The 20,691-nt window shown below is 37.1% G+C and overlaps 1 protein-coding gene and 1 long non-coding RNA gene across 4 annotated transcripts; one reads left to right on the top strand and one right to left on the bottom strand.

Moving 5' to 3' along the window:
* The first annotated feature begins 3,733 nt into the window (after positions 1-3,733).
* LOC127439528 (uncharacterized) lies at positions 3,734-12,723 on the top strand. Its single transcript, XR_007896952.1, has 3 exons — positions 3,734-3,839; positions 6,079-6,215; positions 11,482-12,723. It is a non-coding gene; the product is annotated as an uncharacterized LOC127439528 (long non-coding RNA).
* On the bottom strand, positions 7,237-19,885 carry LOC127439527 (uncharacterized). Of its 3 annotated transcripts, none has more exons than XM_051695699.1 (7): positions 19,537-19,885; positions 16,701-17,048; positions 13,172-13,510; positions 12,793-12,930; positions 12,620-12,645; positions 9,346-9,772; positions 7,237-9,285 (listed from the first exon to the last, which is right to left on the bottom strand). In XM_051695699.1, exons 1-7 carry the CDS (start codon positions 19,583-19,585, stop codon positions 9,179-9,181), a joined length of 1,434 nt encoding a protein of 477 aa, XP_051551659.1. In that variant the 5' UTR covers positions 19,586-19,885; the 3' UTR covers positions 7,237-9,178. The 3 variants fall into 3 exon arrangements, with proteins under 3 accessions (XP_051551659.1, XP_051551660.1, XP_051551658.1); XM_051695700.1 differs by having other exon boundaries at positions 7,237-9,255; XM_051695698.1 differs by having other exon boundaries at positions 7,237-9,772.
* Between the last annotated feature and the right edge of the window lie 806 nt (positions 19,886-20,691).

Genomic DNA, 20,691 nt, shown 5'->3' with positions numbered 1-20,691 from the left:
CTCTAGATAAGGAGTCGGCAGCCTTCAAGTACCTTCAAGACTTCTTCCCTAAACTGTCTAAGGCAAAGGTCAAAGCCGGTGTCTTCATCGGACCACAGGTAAAGAAGATCCTGGAGTGCAATGAATTCCCCAAGATGCTCACTAGTAAGGAGAAAGCGGCTTGGAACAGCTTTGTCACAGTGGTTCGGGGCTTCCTGGGCAATCACAAGGCCGAACACTATGTGGAGCTAGTTGAGACTCTGGTGAAGAACTATGGCACAATGGGCTGTAGGATGTCCCTCAAAGTCCACATCCTTGATGCTCATCTTGATAAATTCAAGGAGAACATGGGAGCGTACTCGGAGGAGCAAGCGAGTGCTTCCATCAGGATATACTGGACTTTGAATGCCGCTACCAAGGATAGTATAACGAGAACATTCCTGAAAGTGATTTACAGTATAATCGTAAATCTCGAAAAACTACTCACTTCTAATCTTTTGTAGTCATTTTGTTTATTACTTTAGTATAAATACATGTTAATTTGGATTCATATTTTGTTTTTTTCAGACTTTATGTGAACAAAAAGACACAAATTCACCTGTTTTGTCATTGGAAATTGGTAAATTTCAAAATATCACTGTCCTGGTCACAAAAGCAAAGTTTGTGGGGAATAATAGCCATTTTCTATACATTTGAGACATAAGCAATTAGGAAATAACACTTACTACCCAGGAACAAAAATTGTGTTATTGACCATAGAGTTATCCTTCCTCAGTTCAGGAGCTCCTCCCCCTAATAATCACCTGTCTTTTGTGATTGGTTGAAGACGCAGAAACCTTGAATTGGAGGAAGATTAATAAAAGCACAAAGAAGATGCAGGGGAAGGGAGTAGTTGTAAATTCCAAAGTTTTTGTAAATCAGTTGTTGTTGTTGTTGTGAATCAGAGTAGTAAAAAAGTTGTATTAAGTACAAAAGCCTGTAGATATACTTGGATAACTTTCATTTGAACATTACATTTCATTTTGGGATGCTGTAGGGAGGGGTGCCATTTTTGTTGTTACAAACCTTTTCTTCTTTTTGGTTAGAGAGGGAGTAAGGTAATAAACTGTTTTTATTATATTTATTTATTTATTTTCTCCCCTTTTCTCCCAATTTGGCATGCCCAATTCCCACTACTTAGTAGGTCCTTGTGGTAGCACGGTTACTCACCTCAATCCGGGTGGCGGAGGACAAGTCTCAGTTGTCTCCGCTTCTGAGACCGTCAATCCGTGCATCTTATCACGTGACTCGTTGTGCATGACACTGCGGAGACTCACAGCATGTGGAGGCTCATACTACTCTCCGCGATCCACGCACAACTTACCACATGCCCCATTGAGAGTGAGAACCCCTAATCGCAAGCACGAGGAGGTTACCCCATGTGACTCTACCCTCCCTAGCAACCAGGCCAATTTGGTTGCTTAGGAGACCTGGCCGGAGTCGCTCAGCATGCCCTGGATTCGAACTCGCATCTCCAGGGGTGGTAGTCAGTGTCAATACTCACTGAGCTACCCGGACCCCCCCAATATATTGTTTTTCTTTTATTCTTTATTTACAGGTAAGTTAATAACTTTTGATGTTGGGTTTAGTAAGTTTACCCTTTTTGTTTGTTATTTTGGCCTTGCTTCCTCCTGAAGAGATTTTGCTTCCTTTTCTTTCTGTCTGGTTTTCAAGTTTAGACAATTGGGACGTAATGCTATTTAATGTTTATCTTAGAGATAGCCAAAATGATCCTGAGAGTTTTGAAGTGTGATACTACTCTGTTCTTGGAGATGAATTAATGAAATGGTCTCCTAACATGTTCAAATAATTTGGTGTTCTAATAGACTTCTGTAGCTGTTTTATGGACTTATTAAAATGAAAACATTTAAAAACTAATTTAGACTGTGTGTGGGTCTGTAGCTCTGCAAGTGAATAACATGTCAAATACCCCTATTTCAAAGGCTGCATATCATGTCTGCCTTTTAGGTCTCCCTCCGCCATTACTATAGCGAGACAGGTGTTAGATAATGACAGCCCAGGTGACGAGCCTTACCACTCTCCCTCTCTCGCAGACAGATACACGACCATGCCCCCATTCCCACATCAATTTAAAGGCAAATCCATCTATATAAAAATCCATGCCCTTTCATGCTTAATGCTCATGCAAGTTTCAGTATTTTTTTATTTCTTAGAAAATCACACCTAGTACTTCCTGTACTGTACATGTATGTACAAGAACATCTTTTTTTTTTCTGTCTTTCAACGGCTTGGACAAATTAAAATATTTATTTACCTCTTGTTTCATGTCCAGTGTGCTTCATCTTATCTTATCTGTACTCAACCAAATAATCAGCTAATTAATTTCATTATTCATTAATAATAAAACTATTTTATTGTCAATCTAAGCATAATCCTTAAATGAAATGGCATTTGCATTGTACTGAGGGCTTATCCCACATGGAGTGCTCTAGTTGTGTACTGCTAATGTTGGTGAATGTAATATGTAGTGATGGGAATTTGAAACTTTGAACCAAATGATTCACAAAATGATTCTCTATTTCAAAGTGCTCGAAACAAAGCACACTGAGGACATCTGCAGTCACCTGTGAAAATACAATGGACTCGAGACAAAAGCAGCTAAACATGCTTTACATTGCCCAATATTTTCATTCAAGAGCAACCTAAAATATCCTTAAATATAAAGTTCTGAATATTTAAATATATGGAGAAAGTGAAATATATATGTGGGATTTTTTATGATTATTTACTTAATTAATTTTTTTATATGTTTTGCTATCCAAATTTTTCCTGAATGCGGAAGTGTTCCACGATTCAACTGTTTCCGGTCTCCTGTTTTTCCACTCGCATCGGCATATCTTACTAGCAGGTAATGTAATGTTTAAGGTATTATTTGTAAAAATTGTCAAAAAACATGTCTTTTTATAGACAGGACCTCACCTGAGTGTGCAGATGACGTGAAGCGATGATCCGAGTTTAGTAACGCTGTATAATTAATTATTCTGAGCTATTATGTCAGCCAACAACTGCACAAGTTGAGCCTGAAATTCATTTTTCACACCAAGTAACACTTAAATGGTTGTTGTTCTCTACTGGATCGCTCGTTTTGGCAGTTTTTACTTGGTGTCTCAAGACCAGAAATACAAAACAGGCAATAGACTGCAACAGTACCCGCCCAATTTTTCAGTCGTCTGGGTTCTGGAAGTATTTTCCCCATTCATTCTTCAGTAGACTTTTAATAAAATTCTTCATAAAAGTGTTGTAAGTCATGAATCAAACCAACCAGCTCCGAGGAGAATCACAACATCACAAACTTTGTTTTGAGGCAAAAAAGTGTTTGAAAATAGGACATAAAGGCAAAGGTACAAGAGCGTGTACTTATTGTGTTTCATGAAGGCATAAACTACAATCCCATGAAGCATTGCGAATGATGTTATTGAATACAAATCGATGGGAATAAATAAAACTATTGATTTTAGGTTGTTGATTGTAAGTATAGAAGAAATATATTTTACGTTTATTGCAAAATATCCCGATATGTACAAATATATCAGTAGTTTAAGGGTGAAGGGAGACTGATTCGATTACGTCATTCACAGTGCGTCATGGGAGCGCGCCGTCGCTCCGAGTCACGTTTCGCGGGTTTCATTGGCCGCGGTTCTCTGATTGGTGGATCTTTCTCTGCTGTATCATGGGTAATGTAGTTGTTTATCATGAATTCCGCTATATAAACATGATTTTTAAACAATGAAGTTGAGATAACGCAGACGGTTGGTTTCAGCGGAAGCATATACCATCGATGAACAACCTTGGAGCTCATGGTAGGTCAGTCTTTAAAGATTTATAAGTAATCATTAAAAATCGATTTGTCTATGGGATAAATGATTGGGATTTTTACTTCCAGAACCAGACTGTTGCGCTCATCAGCGCCATATGACAGAATTAAATCAAGCGTATGTTCACGGTGATGAGTTGGTCCTGTCACATTTTGTCTGACTCCAAGAGAGTTGAAAATATCGATAAATGCTAATCCCAATGTGTCATTTTCATTATCTATGTGAATGTTGAAGTCATCAACAATTAAAGCTCTATCTACATTAACTACTAGATCAGATAGAAAATGTGCAAATTCACCAAGGAAACCAGAATACCTCTCAAGACGACAGAGATTTTTTTATATCTGACGGTGTCATATTAAGCATTATTAATCAGGGTTGGGGAGTAACAGAATACATGAATGGGATTACGTATTTAAAATATAAAATATAAGTAACTGTATTCCACTACAGTTACAATTTAAATAATTGGTAATTAGAATAAAGTTACATTCAAAAAGTATTTTGATTACTGAAGAGATTACTTTGCATTTTATTGTCATTTGTTTAATTTAATATTTAGTCCTTTCAGATGAAAAACATTTATACATATAAATGATGCGATCCAAAGTGCATTGGAACAGCGGTGAAACACTTTCTTATGATGTGTTACATTCATACGAGCAGACAGAGAAGTAAGTTTGAAGTAAGTTTGGAGCAGAAGAAATAGAAATAAACCTTGTGTAAATTGTCAGCTTTACGCTAAGCTAAAATGCTATTTCTAAACATTTTACATGCACATGTTACCAGACACGATCATATTTTTATATCAAGAAAATTCACATTAGATCATAATTTCTTTTTTTCTAGTAAGACCTTTGATATTATGGCAAAAATCATATTCTTGATAATTTTTGTATTGTTTTCCTGTAAAGATTTTTAGATATTTTTAAAACAATATCGGTTTGATTTATCTTGTTTTAGAAACAACACTGCATAAGATATTTAGGTTTTTCAGAGAATGTATTTTTAACAAGTGTATTTTGTCTTAATGTACTGGCAGAGTTTTTATAGTCAAAAAAAGTGAAAAAATCTACCAGTGCTGAAGAAGTAATCCAAAGTATTTAGAATACGTTACTGACCTTGAGTAATATAACGGAATACGTTACAAATTACATTTTACAGCATGTATTCTGTAATCTGTAGTGGAAGTACATTTCAAAAGTAACCTTCCCAACCCTGTTATTAGTTCAAAAGACTTAAACGTATATCCTGTCCTCTGAGTAACACCAAAAACTTCACTGTAAATTGTAACAACACCTCCCCCTCGACCCTTCAGATGAGGCTCATGTTTATAACAATAACCTGGGGGAGTAGATTCATTTAAACTAATATATTCATCTGGTTTAAGTCAGGTTTCAGTCAAACAGAGCACATCCAAAATATGATCTGTAATTATTTCATTTACAATTACTGCTTTGGTTGAAAGAGATCTAATGTTTAGTAGCTCTACCTTTATATGATGCTTATCTTCAATTTTATTTGTATTTTTTTTTCAAGATTGACCTTAATCAAATTTTTTCTAAATGATTTAGTGAGGGGTTTGTGTTTGGTAGTTCGGGGAACAGACATAGTCTGTATATGATATCTAGGTGATACAGTCTCTATGTGTTGTAGTTTATGTGACCTGTGTGACGTCTCAAGGCAGCTAGCAGATGTTCGGATTAACAAGTTTGTCTGCTTCCTGACCTGGGCCCCAGTTAGTCAAATACTATCACTATTAAGACTATGAGCCAAATTACTAGAGAGGAGTGTGGGACCTTCCCTGGAGGGATGGAGTCCGTCTCTCTTTAGCAGGTCAGGTCTACCCCAAAAACTCTTCCAAATGTCTATAAATCCTATGCTATTCTCAGGACACAGACGTCAAGCCGTTCAGTGACACTAATATACTATAAACATCGTAACAATGATGAGCAGGGAGGGGGCCAGTGCATATTACAGTGTCTGACATCGTTTTTGCAAGTTCACACACCTCTTTAACATTATCTCTAGTGATCTCCAACTGGCAAAGCCGGACATCATTAGTGCCGACATGAATAATCATTTTTGAAAATCTAAATTTGATCTGATGTCAGATGCTCTGGCATCAGAAATGCATTTAACAATAGTGGCTTGAGTCTCTATTTCCATGTTCCTTACAAAAGAATCACCAATAACAAGGGCTCTTTTTCTACATGATTCTCAGTGGGTGCATCACTGAGTGGGGAGAATCGATTGGAAACCCTATAAGGAATGGGAGAGTGGTGTCGCTTTGCTGAGCAAGTATGCTGCCAAGACATCACCCAAACGCCCTGCTGTGGGGGCTCTTCAGCCGGAACCAAAGTGTGTGTATTGCTCGCTGTACTACCCGCATCCGAAACAGTATCTACTGGCTTCTCTTTCTCACTGACATCCACTAGAGTTCTTGATGCGTGCCTCTAACTCATTAACATTCTCCGTCATGACATGACTTACCGCAATTGTTTGCTGTTGTTGTTGTTATGGTTGTTCTTGAGTGGCGAGGGTTTGAGATCGATGTGGTTCCTAATCAGCAGATGTTTGTGATAATCCATATAAAACACAGTGAAGAAAACAACTCCATGCAGTCGAGATGCGAGATGTAGACAAGTGGAAAAAAGAAAGAAAAAAATGAGAGAACCGGGTGCGCATGGTATAATACACACAGATGAAAGAGTAGAAAAGTGGAAAAACCCGAAGCACGTGGTAAAATGGCAAAGGATAAAACAATGAATGTATAAAAATCATAATAAGCAATGCTAAGCAGGCTAGCAAGCTACAAACACTTGTGCAGCGTGCCGTCAGCAACAGGAACCGGTTAAAAACTATACATCAAGGATGGATTTACATGGTTAACATGGTTATATACTGGACATATTGGTGAATGTAAAATACTTCAGCAGGGTATGAATACAGGAAGTGTGTGTAGTGTGAGAGTATGCATTGGCCCTACAAGTTACACATTGTGCATTGAGCACCATCTTGTGCACAAAGCAGGTAAGAACCTCTCTCTATGCCCAAAAGAGCATGTTATAAATACTCATTTATGCACAAGACAGCAGCCAAATGCAAAAAAATAAACGTGTAAATTGGTAAGACAAACCACTGACCTACTGACACATTCACATGATCAAGTCACAAAGTTAGAACAAATGCACATTTCTAATTTAAGCAAATGCTTCTAAGATTTTGTGGTTGCATCCTCAATAAATCAGCTAATTTAACCAGCACCTCTAAAAAACACCACAAACCCTCTGTTATAATTTCAAGAAGGCTGTTACAAGCTATTCATGAATCAAAATTCTGTTCTAATCAAATACAAAGAAAAACTGTTGCACCTCATCAATAAAGATATATAAAGTTTTATTTATAAAACATTGGTACATGAAAAATATACATTTGTCATGAAGCTGATGCTTCATCCACAACACCTTACAGTTCAATAAACTGCACTTTAATATTTCTCCTCTTCCTCTGATCTGCTCCATGTGGCTAGTCTATATCATTACAGTCACACACTGCATGTTGTACAATAGCAGTTTCAAGTGCACAGTACATCAAACATTATTCAACATATTGAGGTCTCACAGCTCCAGTAATTATGCAAGTCTTACTTAATAACGAGGATCTACATGCTGGTTTGGAAAACAGCTGTTGCACCATTGTACAATAACATACAACGTTAAGATAATGTTATCGAGAAACCCAACACAAAGCTATACACCAAACGCTGAAAGAACATTGATGATCATAATAAACAACATGATAATTATTGATCAAAACATCCCCAATATGAGGAAAATGCTTTAGAATACTACATTGAATTTATCTGACCAACATTTTAGTGTACATAAAAATTTTTTTAGCAAAGGCTTGTCTTTTGACCCTCACATAAAAATGAAGCTTTGGTGAAGATGTAAGACAAGGTAACGATGAGTGTACACACTTAAGACTTATAACTACTTTCACTCGTTTACAATCTGTCTGTCAACAATAGAAGAGGATATAGATGAGATGATAAAATGACCAACTGCCTGAGAAATCAAAATAATGCATAAAAAATGCTTTAGATCAGCGGTCTTCTAAATGGCACACAACATGACAATTCAAAATTACTTTGAAAATAGACAAATATTTTAAATGTATTAGTAAAAATGTGTTTAGTTATCCAATTTACTTTCAAATGTGGTAAATCTTTATCTAAGACTAGTGTAAAGGTCTCATTATTGCTTCAGGATTGTGACGGGGTGATTTCTGGTCCAAAGTGTGCACTGATATAAGTCAAAAATGTATTATTCTGGCGTGTGCGCTTATTAGATGCAGCTCTGATCCAGTCCTTCCACACATCTCTCAAGATGACATGTCTTTTAAAGCGATCCAATCGGTTTTGAGTGAGAACAGACCAAATTACACTGTGCGTCTTGACAACAGTCTCCTTGGTGATCATGATTTAAGACTGCAATGGCAAGATTTACAGTGAAAAAGGAGTTATAACTGGTTATTATATATAATTTGGTCTGTTCTCACTCAAAACCGATTGGATTTTGACAGAGCTGAGATATTCTTCTAATAATCTTCACTTGTGTTTTGCAGAACAAAGAAAGTCATACACATCTGGAATGCATGAGAATGAGTAAATTGTCATTTTTGTGTGAACTATCCCTTTAAACTTGGACTCAGTGAATAAAAAACGAGGTGGCACAGTTGTTCTTATTTGATCTGAGGTGGTACTTGTCTTGAAAGGTTTGAGAACCACTGCTCATCCATCATTATCATCCATTATTATCCACAGGGAAGACCTTTTTTGTTCTTTAGAGCAGCAAGTCTACAGTGCATCAACCTCTATGTTATAATCAGTACCCGAGATTCATGCATCTCCCATGATTGTGATTCCTGTGTAAATTTTGGCCGCCTCTGTGCGCCATTAAAAAGTCTGTGTAAACACAATATATTTGGCAGATTAATGCGGCTTCTATGCACGGTAAAATCACTCTATATGAGCAAATTTAACCATAATATTATTGGCTGAAAGTCGTAAGAGCTCATAATGTTGTCACGGGGGCGTCCCATATGTCAGTGGTGGTGCTCATGTGGGTAACACAAGTAGTTTAGTGTCTCAGATCCACTATTCCCCATTGTTTCCTGTAATCTCGCCATTGTACTTCTCAATACGAAAATAATAAAATAATGTTAATGGGTCAACAGACTGGTAGTCTCAGTCTCATCAGTTATCAAAAGAGTCTAATGAGTAGAGACGTTCACTCCGCCATTCGGAGGAGTCGGCTCGTTCACTCGTTCACTCCGCCATCCGGAGGAGTCGGCTCGTTCACTCCGCCTTCCGGAAGAGTCGGCTCGTTCACTCCGCCTTCCGGAAGAGTCGGCTCGTTCACTCCGCCTTCCGGAAGAGTCGGCTCGTTCACTCCGCCTTCCGGAAGAGTCGGCTCGTTCACTCCGCCTTCCGGAGGAGTCGGCTCGTTCACTCCGTCATTCGGAGGAGTCGGCTCGTTCACTCCGTCATTCGGAGGAGTCAGCTCGTTCACTCCGTCATTCGGAGGAGTCGGCTCGTTCACTCCGTCATTCGGAGGAGTCAGCTCGTTCACTCCGTCATTCGGAGGAGTCAGCTCGTTCACTCCGTCATTCGGAGGAGTCAGCTCGTTCACTCCGTCATTCGGAGGAGTCGGCTCGTTCACTCCGTCATTCGGAGGAGTCGGCTCGTTCACTCCGTCATTCGGAGGAGTCGGCTCGTTCACTCCGTCATTCAGAGGAGTCAGCTCGTTCACTCCGTCATTCAGAGGAGTCAGCTCGTTCACTCCGTCATTCAGAGGAGTCAGCTCGTTCCCTCCTCCATTCTGATGAGGTGGTGGATTCACTCCATCATTCTCCTGTAAAAAAAACACAGATTTAAGTTACAAAAACAGTCAGAAAATAACTGAAATTTACACAAGAGAAACTACCAGCACAACAGTCATCTTTCTGTGAATAAAGTCCTGTTTGAAATGTTTAGAGTGCCGCCATTTTATAAAAGCAATAATCCACAAGAGGCCATGTATTACAGTGAAGTCCTCTTCAGAGGTGGGTAGTAACGCGCTACATTTACTCCATTACATTTACTTGAGTAACTTTTTGAAAACAAATTTACTATTAGAGTAGGTTTAATAGTGGGTAATTTTTACTCTCACTCAAGTAAATTTCTAATTAATTTTTTTTACTTCTTTACAATGGCTGGCGTTTGTGTCGTTACATTACTGAGTTTAATTTTAGTTCATGTGTAATTTATTGAGAGATTATTTAATGGGACTTTTACGAGAGCAGAAGTTCACACAGCTGAGCACGCTGTCACAGACTGTCACTCAAGTCATCACTGCTGCAGCATCATACTCTTCAAAGTGAACAGTGAAAAAAATAATAGTTTCGTCATGCAATGCCTTCATTTAACACCAAGACAAGCGGATATTTCAAGATTAAAATCTCAGCTTCAATTTAAGGCAGCACGCTGAGGTAAGTTGTGGCTCTAATGCTAATATAGGCTTTTCTGTGTCATGTGATGGACATTTTCAGGGTGATTCTGTAACTGGGCTCTTATGACATCAGTTTTTTAAGTGTACATTTTAAAATAAGTGCAGCAATATATCAGTGCACTTTGTCCCGCTTCCTGCATGTCATGAGCAGTATTTACGCATTTACTGGAAACTATTGCAGCTACTTCGGGCGGATTAACTGTAAATCCATATAAACATCCAAGTTAAGTGTAAATGCCTTTTGCTCTGCCGTTCGCTTGATTGACAGCTGGAGCGCAAACAGACAGCATTTCTGCGTGTGCACAGAGAGTGGCGCGAGGCACGCATGTGAGAGATGTGCGGGCATGAGGCGATCGTATGGCGAAGAGAGTATCTGTGTCCGAAATTGTTCACTCATTCACTATTTCCTATATACTGAATGACAGTTAGTGCACTATATCTCAGCAGTGAGTGAACGAAATGAGTGAGTGAATTTGGACACTGACGTACACACCGAGTGTCGGAGCTCTGAGGCTGGTGACTCAGGCAAACATTCTGTCTAATATCTCCTTATTGTGTTGCATGGAAGAAAGAAAGTCATACGGGTTTGGAACAACATGATGGTGAAAAATGACAGAATTTCCATTAATAATAATTCTGTAATATATGTTAAATGTGTATTATGTAATGGAATATAGGGGAGTTAATGTCCATTATGTCATTTGTGAAAGTAACGAGTTACTCACTACTTGAGTACTATTTTAATTGATTACTTTCTTACTCTTACTCAAGTAATTATTTATGTTAGTACTTTTACTTGAGTACAGTTTTTGGCTACTCTACCCACCTCTGTTTAATTCAACAAAGTGGCATTCATCTGATCACAAAGAATAGTCAGGACATTACTGATGTAAAAAACAGCACCATCACTATTTGAAAAAAGTCATTTTTGATCAAATCTAGACAGCAGCCATCACTCCAACACCTTATCCTTGAGTAATCATGCTAAATTGATCATTTGGTACTAGAAAATCACTTGCCATTATATCAAACGTTAAATGAAGCTTAACATTGTCTTTGTGTTTGTTTTTGAGTTTCCGACAAGACAGCCACATCTATGGCGAGTGCTACAGGAAGTGTGGGGTGAAATGTCACCTGAGTATCTGGACAAACTGACAGCTAGAATAACAAGGATCTGCAAAGCTGTCATTGCTGCATGTGGAGGATTTTTTGATGAGAACTCTTTGAAGTAGTTTGTTACATTTTTTTCAAACTGTAATAGTAAATTTTCACGTTATTAATGTCTTTTGAAGGAATAGTTCACCCAAAACTATAAACCAAGTTAATAAATGTCTTAAATGTAGGAAGGATGTTTTTCTTAATAAATCTTCATTTTGAAAAACTGTATCGTCATCTTCTGTAATGTACCAATACAAAATGTTTGCTCACCATCGTCTCTAATGAACGTTTTGTAGATCACAAACTCTTCACAAAGACTCTGTTTCATTAATCATGAATATGAATTACTGCATGACATTGGCAATGATTTTTAGTTTATAGTTTTGTATTCTGCTTGTTTGTTGTTTTGGCATGACTCATTAAAGTTGAGCTTGATAAAAATAAAAAGATGAGAAAAGGAGGAATACAGTTTACAGCGTACATTTAAGATATAATATAAATATTTTAGCCTGATGTATCGTATACTGAACGATTTTGACCACGATTTTTCTTGCTCCATATTTCAGGATTTGTAAAATATTTATTTTGCTGTCGGACGAAATCAGCAGTCTTTTATTTCTTAGTGCATCACGCTCACCGACAGCGATTAATTGGCTTGTGTTCAATCTAAAGATTAATTTGATCGAATTATTAAATTTACTACAGTTTGCTCTGAAGAATAAGTCCACAAATTCCCTTTTTCACTGCGACAGTCTCCACACACTTGGATGATTTTTTCCCCCAGTTAACGCTGTCAATCGTGACTGAAGTCTCGAGGAATATGTGTGTTAAACAGTCTAAAACAAAAGACTATTGATAGAGTTTGACTTTGATTTTACACGTGATCTCACAGGGATCTTATCAAACAATCTAACATGCAACAACTGTAAAACACAGAAAATAATCTCTGAAACGCTTCAGATGAAATCAAACTGATCTGAATCTGTTGTAAATTCAGAGTTTTCTGCAGGAAGAGAGACAGAAAGATTTAATGCACATACTGTAGTATCTTACCTGAACATTGTGCTGCATCTTGATGCCTGTTGAATAAAAACTCAATTAAACACAGATTTTCTTTGTCAGTTAGTTTTGATTATGAAAATAAACATTTTCACATATTTAAAGACTCTTTTTACTCATTTAATCTCATATTTTCCTCTTTTATATCAGCTGTATGTAATACTTGCCATTTTGTCCTCGTCTTGAGATCTTACAGCGATAATAAATCACACCAGCAGTTACAGCGACAACCAGAACAACACCAACACATATTCCTGCTATATCACCAGAAGACAGACCTGGATCTGGAGTTTTTAAGTCTGATGCTGTAATGATGAAGAGAGACAGTCATTAGTGTCACTGAATGTGATCTGATCTATGAATCATCAGCTCTTTATAACAACTGAAGATCTGCTACTGCAATGTATCTCTATTGACAATAGAAACTGTTCAATAAATGAATATATTGAATCAATAAAAAGTACAAAGTGCTCTGATGAAAGAATTACTGAGTTGATTTAAAAAGACGTCGTGGGAAAATGCATTAAATGATGAAATCGTCCTCACCGCTGACATTAACACTGAAGCTCTTTACGCTGCAGCTGCTGCTGATACTGCTGCTGATCTCTAGTTGATAAAGTCCAGAGTCTGTAGTTCTGGTGTTTGTGATAGTGAGATCTCCAGTCTGATGGTCAATCTTCAGTCTGTCTCTGAATCTCTCAGCACCTTCATCACACGTCACATCTGTACAGCTCTTACTGGGATCTTCATTCATTTCAGCTATACGAGTGTCATTGAAATACCACGTCATCACAACATCTCCCTGTTTTACAGTATCATCAGTGTGTAGAGTGACAGAAGCTCCTTCAATCATCGACTTTATCTTCATTTCAGCACCAGACACACCTGAAACACACATGAACAGTTTCTTCTTTTGGGCGAAAAATCCCCACCATAGTAGAGGACAGAACTGAGGAAATGAAAACAATTGTGCACCTAAACTACTGAATCTTACCCACACATGTACAGTGGTGTTACAAAAAGCAACTACACCCCATGAAATCACCAAGATGTTTTTTTCAACATTTTAGGACAGAGAGAAATGACTCTGAATGTACATTCTGTAATGATTTATAGAGCATAAATAAACATTAATGCCCATTTCTTGAGTAGAAAAAGTTTTTACAAGCCTACTTTTATCACATCCATATAAAACCAGTGTCTTAAATCAGAATAAGGAGCACCCAATTAGAAGAATCAAGTGCAAATTAGTAGAAATTAACTTAGACTTTTCCCTCCTTTTCCTTACAAAACAAACAAACAGAAATTGAGTTTACAGTGATGCACTTACAATGGAAGTGAATGGGGCCAATTTGTGGAGGGTTTAAAGACAGAAATGTCAAGCTTATCTTTTAATAAAATCACTTTAAATATTTTGTTAAAACTCATGTATTATTTGAGCTGTAAATTTTGTGGAAGTTTTAAAATTGGCTCTAACTTTACTCAGATATGGTTAGTAAGTGATTTTATCACACTAAAATCATGCTTACATATTGTTTATGTTATGTGTCTATACTTTAGAAACAGAAAGTATCAAAATTAATTTTTGTACTAATGAACATTATGCCACAAATGCTGTTGATTGAGCTTAACTTGTACTGAACCCGGAATATTCCTTTAAAGGGATAGTTCACCCAAAAATTAATCCTCATCCCAGATGTGTATGACTTTCTTTCTTCTGCAGAACACAAAGATTTTTAGAAGAATATCTCAGCTCTGTAGGTCCATACAATGCAAGTGAATGGGTGCCAGTAATCCATATGACTCCAGTGGTTTAATCAATGTCTTCTGAAGAGATCTAGTTGGTTTTGGGTGAGAACAGACCACAATGTAACTTCTTTTTCACTGTACATCTTGTCATTGCAGTCTCTTGGCACAATCATGATTTCAGCTCGATTACACTTCCTAGTGCTTGACGCATCTGCAGAGCGCTAGATGACACTAAAGGAAATGTAATTGAGCTTGAAATCACGATCGCCAAGGAGACCACTGTCAAGATTTATAGTGAAAAAGGAGTTATATTGTGGTCTGTTCTCACCCAAAACTAACTAGATCTCTTCAGAAGACATTGATTAAACCACTGGAGTCATATGGATTACTTTTATGATGCCTTTGACTCCTTTTTGGAGCTCTGGCACCCATTCACTTGCATTGTATGGACCTACTGAGCTGAAATATTCTTCATTATTCTTCACATCTTCATTTGTGTTCTGCTGCAGAAAGAAAGTCATACATATCTGGGATGTATTGAGGTTGAGTAAATGATGAGAGGACTTTTATTTTTGGGTGAACTATCACTTTAATATAAGGCCAAAAATATGCAACAATGAGTCTGATTTGATCTTAAGTATTAAAGTACCTAACATCATGCCAAGATCATAGGAGCTGCCCGAGTCCCCGAGAATGAAGGTTGTTGAAGCTTGAGTCTGGAAAGGTATTTAAAGTCTAATAAAATCCACCATTCAACTGTATGTAAAATAATCTACAAATGGAGACGGTTTCAGACCACTGGTAATCTGTCCAGGCCAGACTGTACCACCAAATTCACCTCAAGATGTGTCAAAGGATCTTTTGGATATTTTGGGGGGATTTCTTTTTCCTATTTCTCTCTTGCTGACACACACACACACATACACACACACACACGCACACACGCACACAATACCTTGTTCTTTTAGTAAGTGCTTAAAAATCAGCTGATGTTCAGAATTTTTTAATTATTGCATCGGCCGATACATTGTCCTGATTGCCCGATTTGTTTCTTCAGGCCACGAAGGCGCCGATAATCGCCTGCTTGTGAAGGAGCCTCTGAGATATGTAAATGACCAATCAAGGTTTGTTTTGTTGTTATGTGCCATCGTTTTACTACAATAACAGACCTCTGTGCAACAGTCTCATATAAATGGTCCGCATATCAGATAGACACGTTTGAGCTCATAATGTTAAAGTGCTCGTCTGTTTCATTCTCACTCCTCAACAGTTCCCTGTAATTTTTAGCTTGTCTAATGATCAAATGGCAAATATCAACAAAACTTTTATCGTACAAACCTACAAACATGTGGATATCTTGTTTAAGCAGATGTAATTCACAAACCTCATGAAAATCCAGCGTTTTCTTCCTGTCGAGCGTTCATCTAATATCTTCCACTGAAGCGCATATTCTATCATCCAGAATCAAAAACGTCAGGATCAGGATCAAAAGTTTCTCTGATTCACAAATCATGACAGTCACTCCGTGACAATCCAAGCAGGCGATCCAGGTCGTTTAAACTGTCAGGAGATTGCAGCTCTCGCTGGATCCGCACGAGCACGTGAGAGCAACTTAAAAGTGCTTCACGTGTGCTGTGAGTAAATGTTTTATTCACTATGCACTGTATGTATAATTGGTTTAATTCAGTCTTTTATAAGAAAATGCAATTGCCAATATGCACATGCCATCCATGGATACTGGACTACTGTGTGTACTGTTATTTCCTACTTCCTAATATATTAATTTCTTTATGTGCAAATAAATTACTAAAATTTGATTACTACACAGAAATCAGAAGAAACGGCTATCTACAATCCTCTTTTTTTTTTTTTTTTTATTCTTTGTGTTATATAAAATAAATGTATTATTATTATTATTATTATTACAATTTAAAATAAAACAATTTCAATATTATTTTTTACAGTTAATGTTTTGTGTGAAATTGAGTAAATATAGTGCTAAATAAAAGTTTATTCATATTTTAGCAATTTTATGTTATTTACTGTATGAAAGTGTGTGATATAAATGTGTGATATATCGGTCACTCCGCTCTCTGGATATCCACATCGGCATTGATGATTAAAAAACTCATATCGGTCGACCACAAACTAAAACTGTTTCAAAACTGAAAAGACAGTTTTAAACATCTGCTGTTTTTTTTAATAATGGAAACTGTGATAAAAGTGTGTTTTTTAAAAGAGATTATATTTATATGTGAATTAATATACAGGTAAAGTGAAGATTATTTAATCATATTTGTTTTTAAACACTCATTGAATGACTCACCAGGTTGGACGGTGACAGTGAATGTCTTCTCATCATTGATGTTGTTGATGAAGGTCAGTAGATTATAATCTCCAGAGTCTGTAATACTGATGTTCTTGATGGTGAGAGATCCAGTCTGATTGTTCAGCTTCAGTCTGTCTCTGAATCTCTCCTGACCAGTCTCACACTTCACATCTGTACAGAACTTACTGAGATCTCCCCTGATTTGAGCTATGAGATTGTGATTAAAATACCATTTAATAAAATCTGATTTGTCATTTTGTAATCCAGTAACAGCAGTGCGTAAAGTAGGAGAATCTCCCTCCATCACTGACACTGACGTCTTCATTTCATCAACACCAAACACACCTGGAGACACAAATGAACAGTCACTCTTCAAGATGCACAACAGGAAAACACTGTGAAAATGATTCTTTTACAGGTCATATTGTCAAGATGACACAAACACAACAAGAACATTCACTCATGACACAAACTAACATCTTTCTCAAGTATGTCTTGTACACATCCATGCACACAATACAATCCACATCACATTCATACTGTATATCCCCTCCTCATGCATACAATCTGTACAAACTACTGATCAAGTAGAAATAGATCCTTGAGGAAACTACAGCAGGTAACTACTGTTATTCTGTGTATAAAACATCTGTGGGCCAGTTAAATATGCTGTCTGCTGAAAACCATTACCCTAATTACTGTGTAATGAGTTGAAAGTTCATTTTAACATGTTTTATCATAAATGCAATTAATTTTGAAATTGTGTTGGCATTTCAGACCGCTGTATTCTAAGATATTTATTTGTTTTTACAGGTGGAGTGATGAACAATGCCTTGGTGTGACCCATTTGAGCTACATAAAGTGGCACCTATATGTGTCTGATGCATGAGATAAAGACGTGTTTGACACACATCCGGTCCTTAAAATAGGGTGACCATATTCTGGTTTTAATAATAGGGTTCAAAACAGTGTTACTATGAATGCATAAATAAATAACAATTTCCAACATTCTTTTGAATGTCCATGTACTAAAATAAAATATTTGATGCCTTTGAGTGTACATTTGAGTGTATCTTCATTTACTATTACTATTATTTTGAATGGCCATGGAAAATGAAGCAATGTGATAACAATTTTACCTGGTCGCAAAAAGTAGTCCGTTAATTTACCTGATGAACTTTCACCTTTTGCTGACCCTTTATGCTTCAGCTAATGTGTGCTTCTAAATCACTTGCACCTTTATTAGCAACTGACACATAAGTGCCAGCTTTACATGTTATACATTCAGCTTCCCACGGATCTCGACCTGGACGAAAGCATGGGATTTTTTTGTACAAATCCTCTGTAAATTTGCACTTTCGTTTGGGCATTGTTTCCACTCAGCTGTCATTTGCTGCAACTGTCAAGCAACTGTTTGATGCCGAGCACAACAGCGCTTCACATGTTCGTGGAGAGATTGACAGGCAGGAATTTGGCCAATAGTTGCTGCAAGCCTCTTATAATCGACCCATTGGTGTGCGAGAAGGCGGGACTTACAAAGAGGGGTTAAAGCAATGCAAATATGCACGCACACACAATTAAGTATTAGACCAGATTAGGGATGGGCGATACCACTTATATTCTTTTCCATCCGATACCAAATACTTTTAGGCCAGTATCGCCGATATCCATACCAATACCGATACCTCTAATGAACTGAATTTTTACGAATTCTTTGGATAAAATTAGTAACTTAAATAATTACTTTTTTATTATTTTATATATTTATAGGCCTAAACAGGAAAGTATTAGGCTGCTTTGTTTACCCTTTAAAAATTAATAAGTATAAGCCACATATAAAACCACAAAATGAACCATAGATATTATTATATGACTACTATTACTAAAACCAAGTTACAATATGGATACTACAGTAATGCTGTAATAAAACAATGGTTAATTGTATCAAAACCTTGGTTACTGCCAAAATAAAATAAAAAAAAATAAAAAATATGGTTACTACAGTCGTGGTTAATACAATATTACTACAGTAAAGCCATGGTAAGTTTTCATGAGGGTATCGTTTATTAACGAGGATTACAGATTATCAATGTTTTAACAACAGAATTTAAATAAACCTGTACATATGGTCAAACAAGTCCTATTATAATACATGTCATGTCTAGGTTTGTCATTACTTAGTGTGAATAACTCCAGATGCTGTTTTTCTGTCTTTACCTCAGGAAACCACTGCTCCCTATTTGAACGAGCACTGATTGAAAGTGTGAGTGCTGTCTGTGACTGCTAATGTATTTCAGCATTTCTGCGTGTCACGATGAGCAGAAAAAAATTTTTTTGGTGTCATGCAACAATTCGCTCATATAATTATTATTTTCCACTTCGAAGCTTATGAGATGCATTAATACTCATGTTATCTAAATAATAAGATCACTAGTTAAAAAAAAATCCCTTTTCAGAATCGATATTTTTATGTGAGGATCGATATTCTTGATACCACATCAGTATCGGAAATATCGATACTTTAGTATGGATCCGCCCATCCCTAGACCAGATGCACGTCATAATTAAACTAAAGCCGAATCCCGGACATTTTCGCAAATGTAGAAATCCCGATCAGACTCTTTTTTAAGGTCCGAAAGAGAAGACTTGTCCGGGGAAAAGAGGACGTATGGTCACCCTACTTAAAATAGCAAAAAACATGTACTAATAATCCCATTTCAGCTCACATTGATGTTCACATATGAGGAAAACTTTGGATTTGAATTGAAAGTGATCAAACCAAACTGCGTCACTTTCACCCTTCATCGTTTATAAATGTAAATAATTGTCTTACCGTCTATGAGCAAAACCCACTGAATCAACAAAACAAACGATCCCTTCATTCTCAAACTCCTCGAGAATAAATTAATAATGGCGACGAGAATCTCTGCAGCAGATTGCTTGAATCAATGAAAGTGAAAGTAAAAAGTTTTCAAAGGTTCCACTTCCTAGTATTTAATGTCTTCATTTTTGCTCTTGACTGAAGCATCCTAAGCTTTCTTCAAAGGTATAATGTTAGTTTCTGTGTCGTTTAGATCATAATTCAAAGTGTCAAGAAATGTACAATAATCAAAAGTTGTTGTGGAATATCGAAGTCTCTTTTCCCGAACTCTCGAAGTCAAGAGGACTGCATTGGGATTGGGATTCCGCGAGACTCAACACAAATCTCGCGGGAGCGGGCGGTTAGTGGCCGGTCCAAAAATATACCGCGGTTACCGGGATTCAGCTAGCGCTAACAAGAAGGATGGAGTGAACAAATGAAGTTCAAAAGAAGATTAAAGCGTGTTTTTACTATACAAAACCAAAACAAGGCAAGTCTGACATTTGCACAAATTTCTAAGTTGTTACTGACAAAAATGGAAAAGTGCAAAAGTATTAATATATTAATAAAGTATTAATATTCAACGGGCACAAATCTGGCACCTCTGGGTTGAGGCGACATACCTGCTCCCGGGTTAAAGTCAGCTCTCTTTCAAAGATAAAACACTTTTTCCTGTGCATATTTTGAATATTATATTTTTTGTAGGCTCTGCTGCAGCCTAACAGTTGTGATGTTTTGTAGCCTATCAAAAGCTGAGAGAGTTTTATTAGGCTAATAATATTAATGTCATGTGTGGTGCTTTACTTTAGCTTGACATGAACACGTTTATCTTATGGTCAGTTTAATTGAATGCAATGTTTTATATCTGTTATTCTGAACGTTTAGCATGGACCTAACATTTGTGTAAATTCTGCACTATCTCTACAAGCTGTGACAGAATGTTTGCGGGAGCGGGATGAAGAAAACTGTCCCGCAGGGCTCTAGTCAGGAGTTCCAGATGTCAAAGTTTACGTTTTATTGAGCAAGTCACAAAACCTGAGATGCCAGCTGTTCATCTGATTCTCTCATCCCAGAGCCTCATTTTTATACAGTTTGTTATCTTGAATTACCTCATACTCACACCCCTCT

Source organism: Myxocyprinus asiaticus, unplaced genomic scaffold, assembly GCF_019703515.2.
Source record: "Myxocyprinus asiaticus isolate MX2 ecotype Aquarium Trade unplaced genomic scaffold, UBuf_Myxa_2 HiC_scaffold_80, whole genome shotgun sequence".
Lineage (NCBI taxonomy): Eukaryota > Metazoa > Chordata > Actinopteri > Cypriniformes > Catostomidae > Myxocyprinus > Myxocyprinus asiaticus.
This window is presented reverse-complemented; position numbering and strand designations above follow the sequence as displayed.